Source organism: Cydia splendana, chromosome 20, assembly GCF_910591565.1.
Source record: "Cydia splendana chromosome 20, ilCydSple1.2, whole genome shotgun sequence".
NCBI lineage: Eukaryota > Metazoa > Arthropoda > Insecta > Lepidoptera > Tortricidae > Cydia > Cydia splendana.
Window position 1 is genome coordinate 5,207,536 of NC_085979.1, and position 23,222 is coordinate 5,230,757.

At 38.6% G+C, this 23,222-nt stretch overlaps 1 protein-coding gene across 1 annotated transcript in view; it reads left to right on the plus strand.

Annotated features, from left to right (window-relative positions):
- The window catches only part of LOC134800623 (protein CBFA2T3), a 126,728-nt gene extending 115,435 nt beyond the window's left edge, over nucleotides 1–11,293 (plus strand). The window contains exons 10-13 of the mRNA XM_063773108.1: nucleotides 863–987; nucleotides 2,957–3,088; nucleotides 5,534–5,641; nucleotides 10,548–11,293. Of these exons, the coding sequence (XP_063629178.1) occupies nucleotides 863–987; nucleotides 2,957–3,088; nucleotides 5,534–5,641; nucleotides 10,548–10,838 (656 nt within the window). The 3' untranslated portion in view covers nucleotides 10,839–11,293. The remainder of the gene's footprint in view (nucleotides 1–862; nucleotides 988–2,956; nucleotides 3,089–5,533; nucleotides 5,642–10,547) is intronic.
- The last annotated feature ends 11,929 nt before the right edge of the window (nucleotides 11,294–23,222 follow it).

Genomic DNA, 23,222 nt, shown 5'->3' on the forward strand with positions numbered 1-23,222 from the left:
CATACATACATACATACAAGACGAAGCGGGCGCTTGCCATACATCAGCAAAGGGATGCGAATGGGGTTGGCCGGTGGAAGTTTTTAGCAGATGGCGCCATCATAGCTTGCCCCGTCAATCCCTAGAATTGTGTCAAATTTTTGTTTTTTTAATACCCTGGATGCCAGCTCTTTAAGCCAAATCTCATAGAAAAAGGGGCAAGCTATGATGGCGCCATCTAGGCAAACCTTTGACAGTTGCCAACCCCATTTCAGACTTATAAGTACTATAATATGTATCACATAGGATGGGTTCGGTGACAGCTGCCATCTCCAAACAATTTTATAATCTAAAAGGCAAATTTATCTTGAGATGCCAGCTGTCACCGTACCTAGGCTATGTGGAAAGTAAATACTATATGAGAGATCGAATATTTGCGCCTACAATGGACAAATAAGCGCGTTGAGATCTTTACCAGGGGTGTCACATATGCGTTGCTTACCTTAAGAATGACAGGGGTGTCCCCTGTGCGTTGCCGACTTTAAGAATGAGGGGTTGTCACAACTGTCACAAGCGCATTGCCGGCCATAAGAATGACAGGTGGAGTGGCGGATTTGCCCTCAGGCCCCGTAGGCCCGGGCCTAGGGCGGCAAGTTGTAACAAAAATTCGCTGATGATAACAAGAAATAACTCAAAATGTAGTCAATATGATGCGTGCTGAGAAAGGGGCGGCTACAGGGCCTGGGGCCTAGGGCGGCAAAGTGACAGGTGTGTCACATGTGCTTTGCTAAAATAATGACAGGGATGTCACACACACATTGCCGACTTTAAGATTTTTTTTGACTATTGTTGTACTACTCTAACAGTTATTTTTCTATTTCAGGAGTGGAGCCCACAGAAAGCAATGATATCAAACGGGCGGCCAGCGAGATCATGGCACAAGCAGTCAGACAGACAGAAGAACGGGTAGCCGAGGTACGGCGGCGGGCAGAGGATGCTGTGAACCAAGTAAGCGGTGTAATACCTCATTTAGCGCCCCACTAACCCTAGGTTAACCGGTTAAACCTGGAGTTACCATGGTTTCCAGTACAATAAGACACTGGGATGGTGCAAATGGCGCTAACAGTACTAGGCTCCAGCGTGGTTAAAACTAGTGGCTCTGTGAGCTATAGCTATAAAACCACAGAAAGCAATGATATCAAACGAGCGGCCAGCGAGATCATGGCACAAGCAGTCAGACAGACAGAAGAACGGGTAGCCGAGGTACGGCGGCGGGCAGAGGATGCTGTGAACCAAGTAAGCGGTGTAATACCTCATTTAGCGCCCCACTAACCCTGGGTTAACCGGTTAAACCTGGAGTTACCATGGTTTCCAGTACAATAAGACACTGGGATGGTGCAAATGGCGCTAACAGTACTAGGCTCCAGCGTGGTTAAAACTAGTGGCTCTGTGAGCTATAGCTATAAAACCACAGAAAGCAATGATATCAAACGAGCGGCCAGCGAGATCATGGCACAAGCCGTCAGACAGACAGAGGAATGGGTAGCCGAGGTACGGCGGCGGGCAGAGGATGCTGTGAACCAAGTAAGCGGTGTAATACCTACTTTAGCGCCCCACTAACCCCGGGGTTAACCGGTTAAACCTGGAGTTACCATGGTTTCCAGTACAATAAGACACTGGGATGGTGCAAATGGCGCTAACAGTACTAAGCAAGCAGTCGACAGACAGAAGAACGAAGTCTAAGTTCACATATTCCTCCACGCATTTCTGTCCAGAGCCTGTCTTCTCCACAAGGCTCCAGCCTTCGTCTTCCCATCAAATTTTTAGTCCACCATCATTCCTTTTTCCGTCACTTGGGTAAGGTCAACATACAGGTGGGGTAAGGGAAACAAGTTGCAGGTAGTGCGCACGCTCGTATTCTCCATTTTTCTGTATGCCTCTGAGACCTTGGCAATTAAATCGGCTGATAGGAAGCGCATTGATGCCTTTGAAATGTGGTGCTGGCGGAAAATACTAGGCATATCTTGGACCGAACACCGGACCAACGCATCTACACTCAAGGAGCTCAGAGTAACCACCAGGCTCTCAACCACATGTCTCCGGAGAGTACTTGAGTTCTTCGGACACATAGACTGGAGACAACCTGGAAAAGCTAATGGTCACAGGTTCGGTGGACGGAAAGAGAATGAGCCGCAGTCCAACGCGATGGTCCGACCAGGTTAGAAAATCGCTATCCATGAAGGTCCATGATGCCTTAGAAGTCGCAAGGGATCGGATAGGCTGGAAATCTGCAATCCGGAAACATACCCTCAGCACTGAGGAGAACTAAGCAAGAAGGAAGGGAAACCTACTTTATTTTTCTCGGGGTAAGAGAAACCGTTCGGTAAGATAAGTCGCAGTCCAACTGGAGCGACGTGCGGACCCGTATCAGTGTTAAGGCCGCCCCACATTCTTAGGGACACCCCACACTAGCGTCTTTTGAGCGTCGGCGTCTAGTCAACGCTATGGAAATGGCGTCGACCAACAGCCATAGAGTTGACTACACGCTGACGCTCGGGAGACGCTTAGTATGGGACCTCTTTTATAAATGCGTATATTAATATTTATTTACAATACAAGTGCGAAAAATAGGAAATTCGCAACGAGTGGCGCACGTGTATACGTGTGTACGTGTGTGTACGTGTGTGTGCATTTTACAGTAAATATAGCCTTTCAATATTTCTACGTAGTTACGTAATGTGCTTATTATAGCACAGGCTGTCGTAATGGAGCACCTGATGGTGATGTACTGTAAATTCCAAATTCAAAATATATTTATTTCAGAGATTAATATTATAAGAGAGGCAGTACAGTGATCCCCACACTAGGCTCAGCCTGTGACGTGGGGATCTTAGCGAAATACAGAGTACCTACATGTCGTGTCGCGGCTATTATTTTAACAGAATATATTATAATTATTAAATGATTGTGTTGTCAGGTGAAGCGGCAAGCGTTGGTGGAGCTCCAAAGAGCAGTGGGAGCGGCCGAGGCGCGCGCTCTGGAGCTGGTGGCGAATGAGCGCAAGGAGCGCCGCAGCCCCGCGCCTGCGCCCAGCCCGCCCCAGCAGAACGTAAGTTCCCGTTGTGCACCCCACACTACCGTCTTTTAGAAGAAGAAGAAGAAGAAGAAATACATTTATTTAACATCTTGGTATAACACACAAATTACACAAACTATTAAGATGCTAAACAGGATCCCCACTCAGCATAATGCCACGGCAAGCCATGACGCTGATTTTCAGTGGGTACCTGACTTAAAACTAATCTACACCTAAACTAAAACTAAAACTAAAACTAACGAGCGACAACACGCACTTCAACACAGATTACAAAATACAGTAATACAATAAAAGAGGGAAACTACAACAAAGAATAAACTTCAATTAGACGGTAGTTTCTCATTTAACGTTGCGGACCGTTGTTGGCTTGCATACTGAGATTCAGTGGGTAAAGTGATTAAGCAAGCAGGCAAGCAGCAAGGAGAAAATTAATTAATTTGTTCGTTCAACAAGTATGCTCTTTTAAGCGTCCGCATCAAGTCAGCGCTATAGAAAATACATCATCTGTGAAAATTTCAACTGTCTAGCTATCACGGTTCGTGAGATACAGCCTGGTGACAGACGGACGGACGGACGGACGGACGGACAGCGAAGTCTTAGTAATAGGGTCCCGTTTTACCCTTTGGGTACGGAACCCTAAAAATGGCGTCGCTGCGCAGTTGCGCCAACGTTGCGTCGAGCAGCAGCCAAAGAATTGACTAGGCGCCGACGCTCGGGAGACGCTAGTGTCGGCTCTAAATAGGTTTAGATCGTATCAGAGATTTTACGATAAAGCAGCAGCGAACACTATTTTGATCTCCGCCAGCTCCATAACCTCAGTTCAGACCAATTCACAGTATGGAAAACCGGACAAGTGCGAGTCGGAGTCGCCCACCGAGGGTTCCGTACTTTTTAGTATTTGTTGTTATAAACAGAAATACATCATCTGTGAAAATTTCAACTGCCTAGCTATCACGGTTCATGAGATACAGCCTGGTGACAGACGGACGGACGGACGGACGGACGGACGGACGGACAGCGGAGTCTTAGTAGTAAGGTCCCGTTTTTACCCTTTGGGTACGGAACCCTAAAAATGGGCTAATGGATATGTTTTTATTACTTGATTTGTTTGTTGGTTTGTTGTGAGGACTTTGTCTATGTGCTCGAGTCAATATCTGAGCGTTTTTGTCTCACAAATTTCTTTATCTACACACATGTCATTAGTGCTCTATAATGCGTTCAGAAACAGTAGGAAATGACAAGCTTTATTACAACCAATTTTACTATGAGAACTTTCTTATCTGTGGTAGTAGGAAAATTTGTACTTTAATGTACATAACGTTATAGATTTTTGTAGGTTATGAGTTTAAATTTGGAACAGCAGTCAAAACTCAAGTAGGTGTCTATTCTAGTATCCATAGATATTAAAACAGTTATCGATACGAAGCGTCAATTTAGTATGATTTTTAAATATAAACCGCACGATATTTGTTCTCGAGTGACATGAGAATAGGTACTTCATTCTTTTGTCTAGGAATTTAAAAAAACTACGGAAGTGTGACATGCGTGAAAAAAGTTTTCATTCACCGCCATTTGACGTACAGTTTATCTTTTAGTTAGTTTTAAGTATGTGTTTAGATAAAGTAGTGTATGTAACTGTACATAATTAGGCATTAAAACACTCGTGTGATCCTATTAAGAAACTCACTAACGTTCGTTTCTTAAACCCACACTCGTGTTTTAATGCCTTTCATTATGTAGCAGTCACATAAACTACTATAAGAAACCTTATTGGCGATGTGTTTTCGATTTAGTACAGTAGCCATAGCCAAGCACCTGTAACGCGCGGTAAAGACATTTCGACGAAAATATGTCAAAACGCCCCTGATATGAATCCACGCAATTGAAGTTCGTTTTTAGGGTTCCGTACCCAAAGGATAAAACGGGACCCTATTACTAAGACTCCGCTGTCCGTCCGTCTGTCACCAGGCTGTAACTCATGAACCGTGATAGCTAGGCAGTTGAAATTTTCACAGATGATGTATTTCTGTTGCCGCTATAACAACAAATACTAAAACCCTCCTCGGTGGGCGAGTCTGACTCGCAATTGTCCGGTTTTTTTAATACCACTTTTGTGGTAGGCCCGCCTGGCAGTCACCAGTCAGCTTGTATTATGGGTGCTAGGCGACGATATTCATACTTATATAGATAAATACATACTTATATACATAGGTAACACCCATGACTCAGGAACAAATATGTGTGATCATCACACAAATAAATTCCCTTACCGGGATTCGAACCATCGGCTGCACAGGCAAGTTCACTACCCACTAGGCCAGACCTGTCGTCAGTGAAATATACCTAAATATATAAAAAAAAATCTGTTTATTTCATAAAAAAACATACATTTTTACAGACTTAACTACTAATCTTAAATTAAAAAGATTTTTTGAGATATCTTTTAATTTGTTCCAGTGCTGCTGGAACTGCGGTCGCAAAGCGCAGGAGACCTGCTCAGGGTGCAACTCAGCGCGGTACTGCGGCGCCTTCTGCCAGCATAAGGACTGGGAGAGCCATCATCAGGTAATAGTCCAAATTCCTACAAATGTGTGCTAAATTCGTGAGCGATCGTGCGTGAGTGACCATCAGCTACAATGCTGAAATCCTTTAAACGCTCGACGCAAGCGCTTTACTCTCGCCCTCGCCACTAAGGCTAATATGCTTAGTTTTTGTAAGGAGTACGATGTCCGCTTTTAGCATGCTAAACCACAGAATAATAGTACTAGGTACAGAAGATTCACTCTCTAACAAAACGCGTCTGTTACGATTAGGACAGATATGACCGCTAGGTGGCGACAGCGCTTATGGCTAGCCACCAAAATTGGTGTGGGACGGATGTACTTGTAGGTATCTGTTGCAAAGCGACGAAATCGCGGAGTGAGCCACGCCTGGCTAAACTAATGACTATTGATTTTCGTAGGTACTTAGGTACATGCCAAGAAACTCATTTGTAGATAATATGGTACAAAACCACGACTTTCTTTCAAAGGGATGTGAGATTATAGAAGAAATGTGAAGTCAGCAGCTATCAAAATGAATACACGATTTTTTTCTTAGACTTGATATCTCTTCTACAATCAGTATTCAGTATTCAGTCCAGTCTCTTTATTTGCTAATATAGACAAAAGCCATGCAAATACAATAATAAAATATCACATAAAAACATAAAAAAAAACAGTAACAAAAACAGACAAAAAGAGATCAAGAAATAATACATTACCAACAGTTAACACATAAATTCGATTGCTTAAATTAGTTGTATAAATAAAGAGAGATGTCAAAATAGTTATAATTTGGTCCAGAATTTCATACAATAATAGTGTCAAAAAGAAGGATTTAAAATATGTCAAAATATGAAATTAATTAAAATTGAGTAAAATAATTTAGTCAAAAAATCGAGTATAATATTCGTTCAGGCTGTAAAAGGGCCTACACATAAGATAGTTTTTAAGTTTTTTACTAAATAGTTGTACATTTTCAGCTGTCTTTATGTCGTCATCTAGTTCGTTAAAAATGTTTAATGATACTCGACAAATACTATTTTTAAAATGTGTATAATTTGACGGCGGTAGTGCTAGTTGCATTCTGCGCCTTAGTGGGTAATTCATTCCTTGGCATGTGAGTTTAAATGAGTCAATATTTTTATACACATAAATACAAATGTGATATATGTACAGGGCTATTACTGTGAGGATTTTATACTCGACAAAAAGGTCTCTATGCGTTTCTGGAAAGTAACCAACAATGAGTCTTAAACTTTTTTTCTGTAGTAATAAAATTTCATTTATTTGTGTGCTATTTCCCCAAACTTATATGCCGTATCTAACTATGCTTTCAAAGTAGGCGTGATATACTGATTTCAACGCTTCTAAATCGGTAAGTTTTGACAGGGATTTTAATGAAAAGCATGCACTTGCAAGTTTTTTACGCAAAATCTCTATATGGTGATGCCATCTTAAAAAGGGATCTAATTCAATTCCAAGGAATCGTACACTATCAGATTTGGTAATCGGCAGATCAATGGAATAATCAGGCGTATGTACTGCTCGTCTGAAAGTGATGTAATTACTTTTGTTCAAGTTTAATTGCAAGCCATTAGCCTTAAACCAATTATCTATACTATCCCAACATAGCTTAGCTTTTTGGCCCAGTTCATCAAAGGTATTGCCTTTTATAATGATACTAGTGTCGTCTGCATACAGATACGGGGTCCCGCAAGGCAGACAGTCCGGCAAGTCGTTAATGAAAATAATAAACAGCAGCGGCCCAAGTACTGAGCCTTGAGGGACGCCGCACTTTAACAATCTATGTTCTGATTTATTGAGTACTTCGCTTCCAGATTCGTTGACATTTTTAATTTCGACATACTGAGTACGACTGCTAAGATAAGATGTAAACAAATCTAGTACAGAACCACGAACTCCATAGTAATCTAGTTTACTAATTAATATTCTGTGATCTACACAATCAAAGGCTTTACTCAGATCACAGAATATGCCTGCACATTTATCACCTTGATTGAGGTTGTCAATTACCTCTGTAACTAAACCCACCATAGCTGATATTGTATTCTTATTTTTACAGAACCCATGTTGATGTATAGACAAGAAATTACAATCATTAAGGTGTTTAACGAGTCGTTCTGCCAGACATTTTTCAAATATCTTCGCAATTATAGATAATAACGATATGGGCCGATAGTTATTTACATCAGATTTACAACCTTTCTTATGTATTGGTACTACACGGGCGACTTTAAGGGCAGTGGGAAAGATACCTTCTTTAACATGTTCATTGAATATGTGGCAGAGTGGAATACAAAGAACTTCTATATTATTTTTTAGTAGGGCAGTACTTAAATTGTCCGGGCCACATGAGTTACTATTCTTGAAACCCTTTACAGTTCTAATTATTTCTATCTCATCTATTGGACGCAGAAACATAGATTTACAATTACATAAGTGTTTTTTAAAGAGAAATTCTTTGAATTTCATTGTGTTGCTAGATCCATGTTTTGAATTACAGCCCACGTTTACAAAGAAATCATTAAAAGTGTTACACACCGTCGTAGGGTCTTGCAATGTTATGTTGTCTTTTTTTAGCACCCATTTATCATTAGTTGTTAATTTAGATTTGCCGGTGTTTGTTTTAATAATTTGCCAAGTCGTTTTTGATTTATTTTTAGCTTTTTTAATACAATTTTTAATATGTAGTCTCTTAGCCGTAGTAAGCGTATTTTTAAATATAGATCGATATAAATTAAAATGTGATCTTAGATTTTCATCATGAGTGTTTCTTTTTAGTTTTAAATGCAACTGACGTTTATTCCTACTGCTCCTTTTAATGCCCTTTGTTAACCATTTTTTGGGCTGTTGTATAACATATGTTTTCTTTAAGGGGTAGTGCTTATCAATGAAAACATAAATAATGTCATAGAATTTGTCTAATTGTTGCTTGCAATTTAGTGATTGGAAAATATCATACCACTCTATATCTTTTAAATCCTGTTGAAATTTAACATTAGACGCTTTAGTATAATGCCGTTTCATCACTATTTTTCGTGGACCGTTTTGGTTAGCATTATGTTGTTTTATAAAAATTACCTGAGCATCGTGATCCGAAAACGAGCAGGGTAAGACTACAGATTCAGTCTCTGTACAATCTGTAAATATGTTGTCTATTAATGTAGCCGACTTTTGTGTAGTTCTAGTTGGTTCAGTGATTGTCAATTTCAAATTATGCTCTAGGAATGTTTGTATGAGTTTCTTAGGTACCAGTGATTTGTCGTTAGACAAATTAATATTGAAATCACCGCATATTATGATGTTGTGTTTATTAAAATTACGCAAGAAATTTTCCAACCTTTCTATGAATGAGATCGGATTACCTTGTGGGCAACGATATACAACAAAGATATGGTAAGTATCATCATTAAGGCTTATGGTGATTCCACAAATTTCACATGTTTTTTCCAAGTTAAATTTAGACATATCCATTACTTTGAATTTATTTCGAAGGTTTTCTCTGACAAATATGAGTGTCCCTCCACCTCGCGTGAGAATGCGACTCGTTTCAGTTGCTACCTGATAACCTGGAAGACATATCGATTTATATTCGTCTGGTTCCAACCATGTCTCTGTAATAGCAATAATGGTAGGTTTAGCTATGAGGTCATATTCTATAAACGCTTCTAGACTCAGTAGCTTGTTTCTAAGGCGATTAATGTTTAAATGCATTACGGAGTGTTTTGTCGAGTTAACTGGAAGCGACGTACTCATAAAAAATTAAGACTATTATAATGTTTTTCATTTATAAGTTTTAATGCATCATTTAAAGCTATTGCTATTTTGTATTTCTCTCTCATATTTAATTTGTATCCGTCAGTCTATGTCTATGTCCAGGAGTTTTTCATCTATACTTTTAACATGCAAATATTGATATTTATCTACTAATGTTGTCAGTCTTAAATTTAATTTGGTTACATAATTATTAAAACTAACTGCGTTACAATTAACACTATTAGGTATTGTACATAAGATGACATGACAGTAAGACAATGATTTAACCGCATCATCCAATTGTTGTACAACCCTATCAGTACTACTAATTCCAAAATCACTGCCGCCACACAATATCACTACACAGTCATTTTTTGTAAAATCCTTGGTCTTTTCATGGAGATTCTGAAGAATCCTATCCGTTGTTCCAAAGTAAACTACATCTGTATATATGTCGTAATCTTTTTTCCGAATTTTAGATAAAGTATATGATAGTTCTGTTCCATGGAAGTCTGACAAGATTAGCAATCTTGGTTTAGCCTTTAGATAGTTATTCTTATTAAGAGTTTGATGATTTTGGGATGTTTCCTCTGACGTTTGAACGCTGTTTCTTTTAGAATCTTGTTGTGCTGGTCTCTGAGTAATGTCAGCAGATTCTATGGTACAATTGCTATTTTTAGTAATCAGTTTTGAAATTGTGTCGACTTTTTGTTCAAGTTTATACAATGATCTTTGTGTGTAACGCCATGATAATTTTATGCTTTCTAGTTCTTTGTATTTCTTTTGCAGTTGTTGATAATCTTGTGTTATTTTATTTAATCTTTTAAGGAGTGCGGTAATTCTTTTCTAATCAATAGGTAATACTTTAGTTTTGATGTCTCAACTCATCAAAACTCAAAACCTTGGTATAATAATATACTCAGCCTGGTACTCTCTTCCGACCACGTGACTGACACAAGCCTACGTCATCATGCGACAGCGCTATATAATAATATGCAATAGCGCTATATAAAGTGGCAATGTTATTGTGACGTAGGCTTGTGTCACTCTGGGAAGAGAAGACCATGTTTTATTACTTTTATTAGACTAGGCTCAAAACAAAACTTTTGATCTTTAAGATGTCATGAATAAAGGAAAATGATTCTTTCCAGGTCTGCGCCGGCCGGGATCAAAAGCCCACCGCACTCCGCACCTCACCACCAGCCACGCAGCCCACTCTCCCCAACATGCCCACTCTACCCACCTTGCCCACTCTGCCCAGCCTGCCCAAGCCCACACGGGCCCCAACCCCGGATAACCGACTATCCCTAACTACCCTTAACTCTGCCGACCGACTGCATACGAATCAGGATAGGAGCCTATCTTCCACAAGTAACGATAGGATTGCGCTTGCAACTCTGTCTACTGCACAGGGCATTATATCAGGCATTGGGAAGAAATGACGCCCTAATAAGGAGGTCAAAATGCCGAGAAAGGTTAGGAGGTAAATTGAAGTATACGGTTCTTGAGTTAATCAATCTTTTACTGATTGAAGGAAAAATGTAGGTTTTTACAGTTCTATTTTAACAAGAGATTTCATTGATCGACGCTGGTCATGATTTGTTGATGTAAAGTGTCATTCTATGGAACTTGCTAACTATGTAAACAAACCGCCATATTGAAATTCAAAGAATGATGAATTTACTAGTGACTTTTGTTTACATAGTTAGCAAATTCCATAGAATGACACTTTATCGTATTATTCCTACGGTATAGTGCGACATGAAATTGTAGAAATTAGATAAAATGGGACTAAAAAAATTCCATAGTAAATTGTTGCCATGTTTAAGCATTTTACGTCAAAAATGTTACAGTTACGTAGGAAGTGGCGCCCTCAATAATTTTCTACAATTTTTTTTCGGACTATAGTTAGGGCAGTGTTTTTCCAATGATGATTTTTCATGACACGTTACGAACCTTAAGTACCTAGCAAATTTTGTAAAAATACAAATTCTGTGTTTTAATTGAATCTTTTTCGAGTCAATAATGTCAGAATATATTATAATTGAAATAGTTTAAAGTACATAAGAATGTTGTAACTTCAATGCTCTTGGCTGTTTATACACATATCTATCTCTTATGTACCTATTTGTAAATACGGGTTAAGATATAATTACTGTTATTTTTTCTAAAGCTTATTTTAATTTACCTACATTAAGTTTTTTTTTATGTGAAAATTGAACTTGAATTAGGTAAGTAAGTACCGATATTAAGTTATTTTTTTGTTGTTGAGTTGTTTTGTATGAATTTATTTGCTAATAATTAAAAATAATATTTATTTTATATTTTTAACCAAAGAATGTTAATTGTGATTAAATATAATTAATTTTAATTCAGTTGAGTGCCATAATGTATGTTTTTGTTACCGTTGTACATATCACTACATAATGTAATAGTTTAAGTCGATATTCCTGCACTAAATCTCACTATAATGTCATTATAGGTACACACTCACTTTAAAATATTGAAATAGTGTTAAATAATTAATGAATGTCATAATATCGCGATCGTTTATGTACAGAACTTTAAAGTTACTTAATAAATATTGAGACAAAACTAACTTGCTACCTAAAAAAATTAAACGGCAGATTTTTGTCTGTTTCCATACCTTGTTGACTGGACTATTGATAAGTGAATGATTCCTTAAAATATGTGCAATATTAATATTAATGTATAGTTAAGGATGGATGTAAAAATTCGAATTTAATAAATGTAATGATTAAAGAATTTGAACTTTAAAGCAATTCACAAATTGGCTTGTTACTGTCGTTTTGACTCTGTTCCACAATTTCTACAGAATATGAAGCAATTGAAGAAATGATGGAAGAAAATGGAATTTGTGTTCTCAGGGGGCCGTAGCCAAGATGACAAACGAAAACAAAAAAAACTACGGGAATGACAGATGCGAAAGAAAAATCACGTGATTTTCGTATACCTAATATTTAAGTTTCGACTGGCGTATTTCATAAAATTGACTCTTGGCTAGGGCCACTAATGTGTTCCATCAACCTTATTTATTCTATTCCATTCGCCATAGAACAAAGTATTCTTATATTCCATGAAATGGCAAGCCTGTTTTCAGTGAATGCTTTAAACGGTGATTTCCATTTGTTATATGGAACTTTACATAAGTAATGGAACAGAATGTGAGTGTTCCTGTAGAACAAATGGGAATAACCAGTTTATCATTAACTACTTGTAGGCCTACACTTGTTTCTTAACCAAAGTCAATATATGTGGCGTTCCATGCCTAAAGGGTTTTTGTTATTCTCCATATGCATAAGAACCCTTTAGGCATGGAACGTCACATATATAATATATATTGATCTATACATATATATTCCGTCGTTATGTTATGTAATGCAGACAGCATAAGTGTGGGCCTAAAAGTAGATCTAATTAATAGGCCAATTCGAACGTGCACCTGAATGTCCTGAATCAAACCGATATTTGAATAATATAAGAATCATATCAGTTAGCTGTCATTCGGTCGTTCATTTCGCTCCATTCATTCATTAATTTACTCATTCATTACGCTCCATTCATTTTCATTAATTCATTCATTTCATTCATTCATTCATTCATGCGTTCTTTTTGTCCAGTACCCAAAGTCTGTATCTTTAGGTATTCAAATAAAATTAACAAATAATTTGTACATTTTCGGGTAGTTATAACATTTATTGGTTAACCAACCATATACAAAACCGCCTGGATCTGTCACTGAACGACCTGACTTCAACCTACATTATTTGATCGTGTAATGTTTTCATTTACCCTCAACTGGCTTAACGAGCCATTTGAGGGTAGATTTTGTTTACTTTTATTTAAATACCTAAATATACCGAGTGTACATATATGTGACGTTATCTATGAAAAGGGACCTTATTGTCGATGGCGCTTTCGCCATTATTAACGATGCTCCGATATAAATACAATGCCGCGCGACGCTGTGCGGCGTAAGCGCCATCGACAATAAGGTCCCTTTTCATAGATAATGCCCCATATTAGTGCGAGCGAATGACAACTGATATGATTCAAATATCGGTTTAATGTCAACTGCACGTACGAATTAGCCTCTGAATCTAGTACCATTGTACCTATTATATTTCTGACCTGTTCACCTAACATGTGAAATAAACGAATGTTCCAAAATCTTTATTTGCCTTTTCTTTTGTGTATTTTGTAATACAATCAATGGATGGCTTTATCCACGTGATAAAATATCCGTCACTTTTTAACACAGCGCGATTGAAAGTGACGGATATCGTTTTATCACGCTGTCACGTAGACAAGAATGACCATCAGATCCGTACTAACGTACCAAGCTAAATTTGCACTTTGCAATGACGTGTGGAAATTTGGAGTACAATGCAATAATATGCTAACATGGAGGTGATCTGATGATGCAGTCGGTAGGAATTATATTAGACAAAGGAACTCCTCGATGGAAACACACAAAGACATCGAGTTTAGGCTCATTATAAAGGTCTCAAGAAGTACTTACTCCATAGACATGCGAGTGATAAGGAGTACAGTAATAAAAGTGTGTGTCACAAAAAATAGTTATTTGTTTTACAAGGGGCAAAGTTGTTGTTTAACCGCTCGTGCTAATATTGATACCCGAGCATGCGAAAGATTCCAAAATTGAACATGGTTCATCAGCAGGTTGCTAAGCTAGCTTATTCTAAACTAGAAATCTGATTTATGATGAATAATAACGAATTAACTTTCTTTTTTTTTCTTAAATCTTCTTAAATTTCTTAAATCGTCTTTTTTATCTCTTTGTTAACTTTAACAGCCTGTAGGTAGCTCCTAAAGTATTGATCGTATTAGAGTAAAAATAAACATAACCAAGTTTAAGTTTGTAGCAAATTTTATGCTTAAACTTTTGCCCGAAGTAATTACATATACTTAATGCTATTCGTACAAGTGTTCGAGATATGGGCATAAATATGAAAAAGGTACGTACCTTCAAGCCCCCCTTCCCCCCCCTACAGACACCCTCAGCACACCTCCTACCCTCAAGGACACTTATACTCTGTATCTTTAGGTATTTAAATAAAAGTAAACAAAATCTACCCTCAAATGGCTTCTTATGCCAGTTGAGGGTAGATGAAAACAGTACATGATCAAATAATGTAGGTTCAGTGACCGATCCAGGCGGTTTTGTGATTGGTCGGTTTACCAATAAATGTTATAACTACCAGAAGATGTACAAATTGTTTGTTTAATTTTATTTAAATACCTAAAGATACAGACTATTAGCGTGTTTATCTGGGCACCACGTGGGATAACTAGAACATATTTTCAAAAATACACGAATTATTTCCGCTGATTGCCCATATTCAGCTTAATTTGACGTGGTTACTTGCAAATATAAGTACTCAGTCTAATTTTCGAGTGAATTTTCATAGCATTTGCTCTGAATTAAAACGTGTAATTAGGTATGCGTTAACCTCCACTTAAAATTCAATTCCACCATCACTTTGCCACGATGTTCGCTAGGCCCCTCAGCCTGCCATTCAAGCATGACATCCATTTATCCCGAAATCGCTTGACGAAGTTATCGAACAGACCAATTAAAACTGAAGTCCAGTTGTCACGTCGACGTGTGTCGTCATGTCGTGTGTCGACACTCGTCACGTGACGGGTTAATTTAAAATCGGAGATGACCACACGATAGGATTATGGTAGGAGTAGGACAGATTCATATTTGTTTTTGTTGGAAACATACCAATGGGACACATTTACGCTACGTAAGTAAGTAGACGAGTCTGTGCGGAAAGAGAAGTGTCGTGGGATGTGGGGGTCCCTTACATTCCACGACTCTCCTCTTTCCACACAGACTAGTACCTACCTAATGATACTGTAATTTGTGATACATTCCCTACTTCCTTAAGAATGAGTATATAAGGGGAAGTTTGAAAGTAGCACCAGTAACGGAGAAGATGAGGAGTAGTAGGTTAGCGTGGTGGTGGATGTAATGAGGAGGAATGAATACTATATAGGCAAAATAATGTTAGTGATGAATGTTGATGGACGGAGAGCGGATGGTAGACCCAAAGAACGATGGATGGATTGTGTGAAAGAGGATATGAGAAAGAAAGGAGTGAGCGCTGCGGTGACGAAAGACAGAGGAGAATGGAAGAGAAAAACATGTTGTGCCGACCCCACTTAACGTGGGATAAGGGCAGCAAGAAGAAGAAGACATTCCCTACTTCCTTAAGGCTTTATTTGTTCCGTGCTTCACTGCGTTTTTGTTCATTAATTTTGAAGTTTAAGTAGAGTTTGTAGTAGTAGTAATTTTTTCGAACGAAAACTAATTTAACATAGAAAATTTTATAAAATAAAAAAGATGTACGAAAAAAGATTGTTTAGAAAATACACGGTAACTCAGACAGACATAGAGACCTGCCACTGCCACAATGATTCCCAGTTTGTGGTGGTATAGTTTCATTTTTAACGCAGCGCGAGTGTGATGGGCACCTTTGCGCCGGGAGTAGCGCAGGGAGGCCTCTTTCAGTTTTTATATTCCTTGTTTAATTTTAGATATTTAGGGTTCTTAGTTTTATTTCTAATCTTCTACTTATTTCATTGAATTTCCTCTCGTTTTCACGATGCCTATTTTAACCTGCCCAGGTAGGTTAAAATAGCCAGGGCAAATAAAAGTGAAAATATGTAGGTATCAACTTAGGTCACCTAAATGTCCTAGGAATTCCGCTGCCTGGCCACCAACACGTCTGCACCACACTCGCGAAGAGCCCTCGAGTTTAATCATCCGACTTGTCATCCGATTTGTCATGCGACCAGTCATGCAATACGTTTTGAGTGGTATCCAGACGGGCCTGATCAAATCGGTCGATTTGATCAGGAAAATAATTGGCGTTAATATAATCAAGCGTCCACGCGTACACAATTTAATCACGAATTTTAGAACCATAAACAAACGCACGTACAGATCCTAGCATTCCATAGATAATTATTAGGTTCGAAAATTGGCATTTTTGCGTCCGCACCTCCTGATTCGATCGGACAATTTAATCAGATTGGCGAAAAATTTACTAATCTGGATACGCTAGTGTAGTGGACACTAGCGGCTTCGCACGGGTTACAGATGTCGTGCATAATTATTTTCCTTCGTATTTTCACGGAAACGTACGAACGTGTCTTGCTATTTCAGTCAGTCTCGGTACAAAAAGTACTGAGGTTGACTGAAGTAGCATGACAAATACGAACGTTTCCGAGAAAATACGAAGGAAAACAATTATGCACTACATCTGTACACAAAACCTTAACAAATTATACACCTAAACCTTCCTCAAGAATCACTATTGATAGGTGAAAACCGCATGAAAATCAGTTCAGTATAGTTTTTGAGTTTATCGCCGACAAACATACACACAAACAGACAGACGCGGCGGGGGACTTTGTTTTATAAGGTGCAGTACTGCACCACTAGTGCAATCACTAGTGATTATATTAAGCGATCATTCATAGTATCATATGTAGTATGTACCTACATATAGTCAAATTAGAATTTTAACACATTCATTTGATATATCTATTAAATATTTGATTTGGTTATTGGTAGATTTAATTTTTGTAAAGGTATGACAGCATTTTAGCATTTAAAGGCGTTCAATACCCATTGATATCGATATATATAAAAACCGGACAAGTGCGAGTCGGACTCGCCCACCGACGGTTCCGTACTTTTTAGTATTTGTTGTTATAGCGGCAACAGAAATATGTACATCATCTGTGAAAATTGCAACTGCCTAGCGATAGCTGCGTGATAACGGTTCTTGAGATACAGCCTGGTGACAAACAGACGGACAGACGGACAGCGGAGTCTTAGTAATAGGATTTTTATCCCTTGGGTACGGAACCCTAAAAATAAATTAGCAAGGAATCGAGCAACGTAAATAAACGTAACGTGAAGTCATAAAAAATATATCTACATATTTATTATTAAATATGATAACGCGATAATTCCTGAATGGTAAATGGTTTTCAGATGCTCGTAATATTTTTACAATAGAGAGTATTACTGCAATGTTCTGCCGCCAGAGTGCAGCACTAGCACCTCTAGTAAACCATAGAGTAACTTACACATACTGTGCCTTAAACCGTTTATTGACAAGTTTTCACAGACAATAAAATATGACATTAATGCATCAAGGCGGTTTGTTAACGAGGGCCTACCGGGAAACGCGAAAATCGACATAGTTATCTGCCTCTTTATAGATAGAATATGAAAGAGTGATAGAGAGGTTAGATAACAAAATTTAGATTTTCTTGTTATGCGGTAGACCCCCAGATTGTGACGGATAGTGGTAGTGGCGACCTACGCAGAGTTTCGCGTAATATTCCCTATAGGTACAATATGAATACGTGAAAAGTTACCTTAGATGGACTCTGCCTCAAAATTCCACTTCATTACACAAACGTTCCCGTCACTCGAAAACGATATCAAAGGCGACATCTGACGTAAAAGCAAGACTAGCAAGTCAAAGAGCGGCCGCGGGCAAGAGTCTTGCCCCGACACTTGCCGGCGGGCAAGACGGGCAAAGGAGCGCTTTGTTATTTTTGATGGGTGACATTGATATGGCGGGGTAGTGAAAGGGTTGTTTGTGCTGTAAATTCTCTATGATTATACCTAACGTTAATCCTACAGGATTGCCTAAAATACATTAACAATGATTCTTTCATTTCTCAAGGCCTGTCCAGACGAGAACAATTTTTCGCCAATCGGATAAATTGTCCGATCAAATCAGGTGGTGCAGACGCAAACGCCAATTTGGCCACTATCACCAATTTAAAAAAATATGGTGATATTAGAGCGCTCTAAATTAAACAAATGCCCCCAAACGCGAATACTAGGGACACAAAATGGTGTTCTTGCGTCCGCATCCCATTTTATCGGTAATATCGGTCATAACCGGCGGTTGAATTCGGCGAGCCAAATTGGCGTTTGCGTCCGCACGGCCTTTAATTGAGGGCGAAAAATTGTCCCCGTCTGGACACGCCTTCATTCTCTGAAAGAGGGTCATTGTTGTTTTATAAAGTGCGCAGAAAGTGATATGTTTCTGCACACGCTGCTTACCATGCTACCATGGTACATGATTTTGATTATTATGCTAATTTTCGTTGCATTTATCATACCGATACATTTGCTAGCATAGCTGTGACTTCAGGCAAACTATCCGTTCCTAGAATTAATAACTTACTTAATAGTTTGCCTGCAGCCATGGCTGGCTTTGGACCGACCAAGGTGGAGACAACTTCATCACGCTGCACCGACAAGAGCCCAGCTCTTAAATTGAAAGAAGAGAAGCCATAAGACGTAAAAATAATAAGCCTAAAGCCCTAAAGGATGACTCACGTTAGACCGGGCTGTGTCCGTGCCGGAGCTTCCGGCGCATCGCTTTCTATGGAAAGCATCACGTGATCACCAGTCATGTCATAGAAAAGTAAGCCCCGGAAGCTCCGGCCCGGACACGGCCCGGTCTAACGTGACTCATCCTTAAATAGTATAAATAAATAGCAGATACCTACTAAGCGGAACCGGAAACATTGTTTATATTTAAATGTCGTTGACCGCTTGTTTTTAGTCGTTCACAGAGTGACCCCTCGCTTTCGGTTCAATTCACACTTAATCGAGTAATTTGCATGTAAATAATAATTAAGGTAAGTTGAGGCGAGCAATAGCCACCAACGTGTTATGAACAATTATTCCTCAATAATTGCATATATTATCAATATATCGTAACGTCGTTGGAAATAAAAAAAATATGGTTGTCTGTAAAGTCGGTTTACGGACGATAATTTTGTGTGATAACGTCATAAGAAAACATTACCATTACATTACGTAACGTTACCATGGAGATCTGTCCACAACGTGACACTTCTTTGTGCATGCTACCGGTGTTCATCGATTTATAAGACGTTATCAAAACTGCATCATCCAATAGGGACGACGACGTCGTTACTTTTTGGCGTTTTTAAGAATTTAATGACGTTGGTCTCATATGACTGTCACCAAAATACGTGTATTTATATTGACACCATCATAAAAAAATTCATTCATTCCGTGTTTATTCCATTCTAATTTGATTCAAATGCAATTATGAAAAATCGAAACTGCATTTTGCAAGTGTTGACACAGCGGCTAGAGGTTCCAAGATGCGTAGAGTTAAACCAAGAAAAGTCTGCAGCGATTCTGATAGCCCACGCAGTGCAAGTGTTAGTTTAAACGTCAAACTTCTATCAAATTTTGACGTATAAATAACATTTGCACTGCGTGGGTTATCAAAATCGCTGCAGACTTTTCTTGGTCTAACTCTACCTATTATAAACAAGTTCTTCATGATCTGATCATCTCATCATCTGATCTCACTGTAAATGGACGATAATAATCAGTTTAAGGTTGAGAATAATCCCAATAATAACGGACATTCAAATCCTATTTCCCACAAGTAAAATGACTAGTCCATTTTAATTGATCGAATCGAATCAATCTAACCACACGAACTATGAATCATATGCAAATTAGAATCATGGGTAATGCTTAGTTTTGTACCTAGATGTAATAACACTAATAACCCCTTTATGTGGTAATGACTCTGCCTACGAATCTGGAGATTCAAATCAAATCCCAGTAGAGCTCGCCATAGGCCTTGCAACAAATCGCGTACGGTGTTCGATATACAAATAGAAATACAAAATCGTTTACTTGTCCAACACAGGTATGAATACTATGAATCGTACATAAGTACAGATCTTATAGTATTACTGTTGTATCACTATGTTGTGCCGTAAGGCGTACAATTTTGACATTGGAAATGTCTTTTCGTTCGCTCCAGTATAGGGTCCGATTTCACGAAAAAGTGCGATCCCCTTATATCTCGGAAAGTTGTGAAGATATGATATTAAAAAATAGGCTCAAAAGACGCATAATCACGAGAGCTGTAAAGTGCAAAAATAATTATTCGAGAAAGTCAAAAACTAAAAAAGTTATGGTCGAAATAGTAAAAATAAAATTCAATTTTTTCCGAATTTTTGATTTTGGTGCTCGATAATTTGGAAACGAAGAATGATATCAAAAATTTGACAAATTTTTAGATCATTAGATTTTAGTCAGCTACAATTTGAGCCTAAAACAAAGACGATCGGGTTAAGGGTTTGCCCTGTAGCCTAACCTTAAAATAGTCAAAAAGTCAGAACGACATTTTTCACATGACATTTATGACTTCATGTTTCGCAGAGTTTGTTATCGGTGTTTGTTGTGAATTATCGGGATTATGACGGCAGAATAACACTTGCACTGCGTGGGCTATCAAAATCGCTGCAGATTTTTCTTGGTCTAACTCTATCTATCCTGTTTGAGACGGGCGTAGATAACGCACTATTCGATAATCTATGCATTCTTGTGGTGGTGGAAATAGAAATAGAGATAGAGGTAGAAATAGAGATAGAGATAGAGGTGGAGGTAGAGGTAGAGGTAGGTAGAGGTAGAGATAGAAATATAAATAGAAATAATTTTATTCGTGAGCATAAACCCAAAATAAAAACTTATACAGAGAAACGTAAAAAAGAAAAAGTGCCACGAAATGGTCTCACCTCTGCATGTTGCTGGCGGCTGCTAGCAGATAGCTGATGCTGAACCCTGGCAGTACCTAGTGGAGCTCGGGTTTAATACAACATAAATAAATAAAATAAAAAAATCATCGGACTCGTCTCGATGAGCACTTAGGAGAGTAGTACCCAAGATAGAGCTGCTGAACCCTGGCTGTACCTAAAGGAACTCAGGTTTGTTGCAACATAGGCACACGCTGTTTTGGTCATCCGACTCGTCTTGATGAGCACTTAGGAGAGTAGTACCCAAGATAGAGCTGATGCTGAACCCTGGTTGTACCTAGCGGAACTCAGGTTTGGTGCAACATAGGCACGCGCTGTTTTGGACATCTCTCGTCGCGTCAAACTGCTGTCAAGAAAATTTCATATCTTGCCGCAAATGGGCCGCTGCCGATCAAGACTCGAGTGACGATAACGGCGATGTGGCTACCACTTCTCAAGTTGACTACGGATTTGCCGTGTAATAATTTTCTTGTACTTTGAACATTAATATATCCTGCTTATTAATCGAAAAATGAAATATGTACCTATACTTATGCGCCACGGCGACAATTATTCAAACTTCGATACGCGTGTGGAAATTTTGCAATTTGTTTGTTCACATGCGTTATGTCCAGGATACTTGTGTTAATCTAAGAATAAAATAATTATCATTCAACGTTGTAGTTTTATTTTGTAACTTTTTCCTTATCCAGACTTTCTCGTCGCTCAGCGACAATATTTTTTCGAATTCCGTAGATTCATTTCCAATGTGCTCGATAGTCGTGTGAGGCACGAAATCTGTGAATTTTTTGTCATTAATGGACTGTGACTACATGCTGTGCACAGTTACCATTAATTATAGACTAACAAAAATTCGCTTACACTATAATATGTATGTCAACTAAATATTTAAATACTTTACTTTTAAAACTTGTCATATCCTCTAAATTTCTTAATTCATTCGGAATTTTATTAAAAATTTGTGAAGCCATTCCAAATTTTAAATTAGAACAAATTTACTTAAGTTCTTGAGTATCAAACTATCCTCTGATAGTTCAGCTTAAAAACATCGAAATGCCGGGACGTGCCCCTAGCCAGCCGCGTGTCCCAAGTCGAATGTAAGAACTTCGTTCGCTTCGCTCGCTCGTTCGACAACTTTATTTACATACCTAATAGGTATATACAGAGGTATTACAGTAACTGTACAAATCTAATACCTTTAAACGAGCAATTCTTATTAATTAATATACATTCGGGGATCTCGGAAACGGCTCTAACGATTTCGATGAAATTTGCTATATGGGGGTTTTCGGGGGCGACAAATCGATCTAGCTAGGTCTTATCTCTGGGAAAACGCGCATTTTTGAGTTTTTATTATGTTTTCCGAGTAAAGCTCGGTCTCCCAGATATTAAGTACTAAACAAAATCAATAACTATAAAAAGCTGCGTATCCATTAGAGGCAGCCTCGGGTCGAGCGGCTGCCTCGCCCCGAGGCCGCGCAAGTGGAGACGCTTGCTCAACCTTTTCCCAGAGATAAGACCTAGCTTAGCTAACATATAAATATTTAGAATGTAAGTAGGTACTTAGGTGTACATTGTGAGCTGTGAGATCATTTGAACCGCACTTTTTTTTCACCGTATCTTTGTTATGACCTTAGAGAATTTAGTAACTGGAGACGCCATGGCTGTCATTTTCTGTTCAAAACAGTCTGCCGATTTTTGCGGGGAGGGGACGTCAAATGTATTGCTATTTCTACATGATTTGTACGTAACGTACAAATAGCCACGTCGGTCCATACAAATGTTTGCACAATTGTGCAAGGTTTTCGGCAAAGGGGTAAGTAAGCTCTTAATGGCGACTCCGGTTATTAAATGCTCTAAGGTTATGACACTCATCTGAGCCTACTAATAACAATTGTCATTCTATTTCTTTTCCTTATGAATTTCTTATTAAATTAAATTTTAATTCGTAGAAAGTTGCTTTGTTCATTTCAGTTCAGCAACATGTCCTTCCTTTAAACAAAACAGTCGAATATTTTTCCTTGTTTATTTTGAAACAAGCGTCAGCGAAGCGCTGGTGGTCTAGCGGTAAGAGCGTGCGACTTGCAATCCGGAGGTCGCGGGTTCAAACCCCGGCTCGTACCAATGAGTAGTCAGTCGCTTTTCGG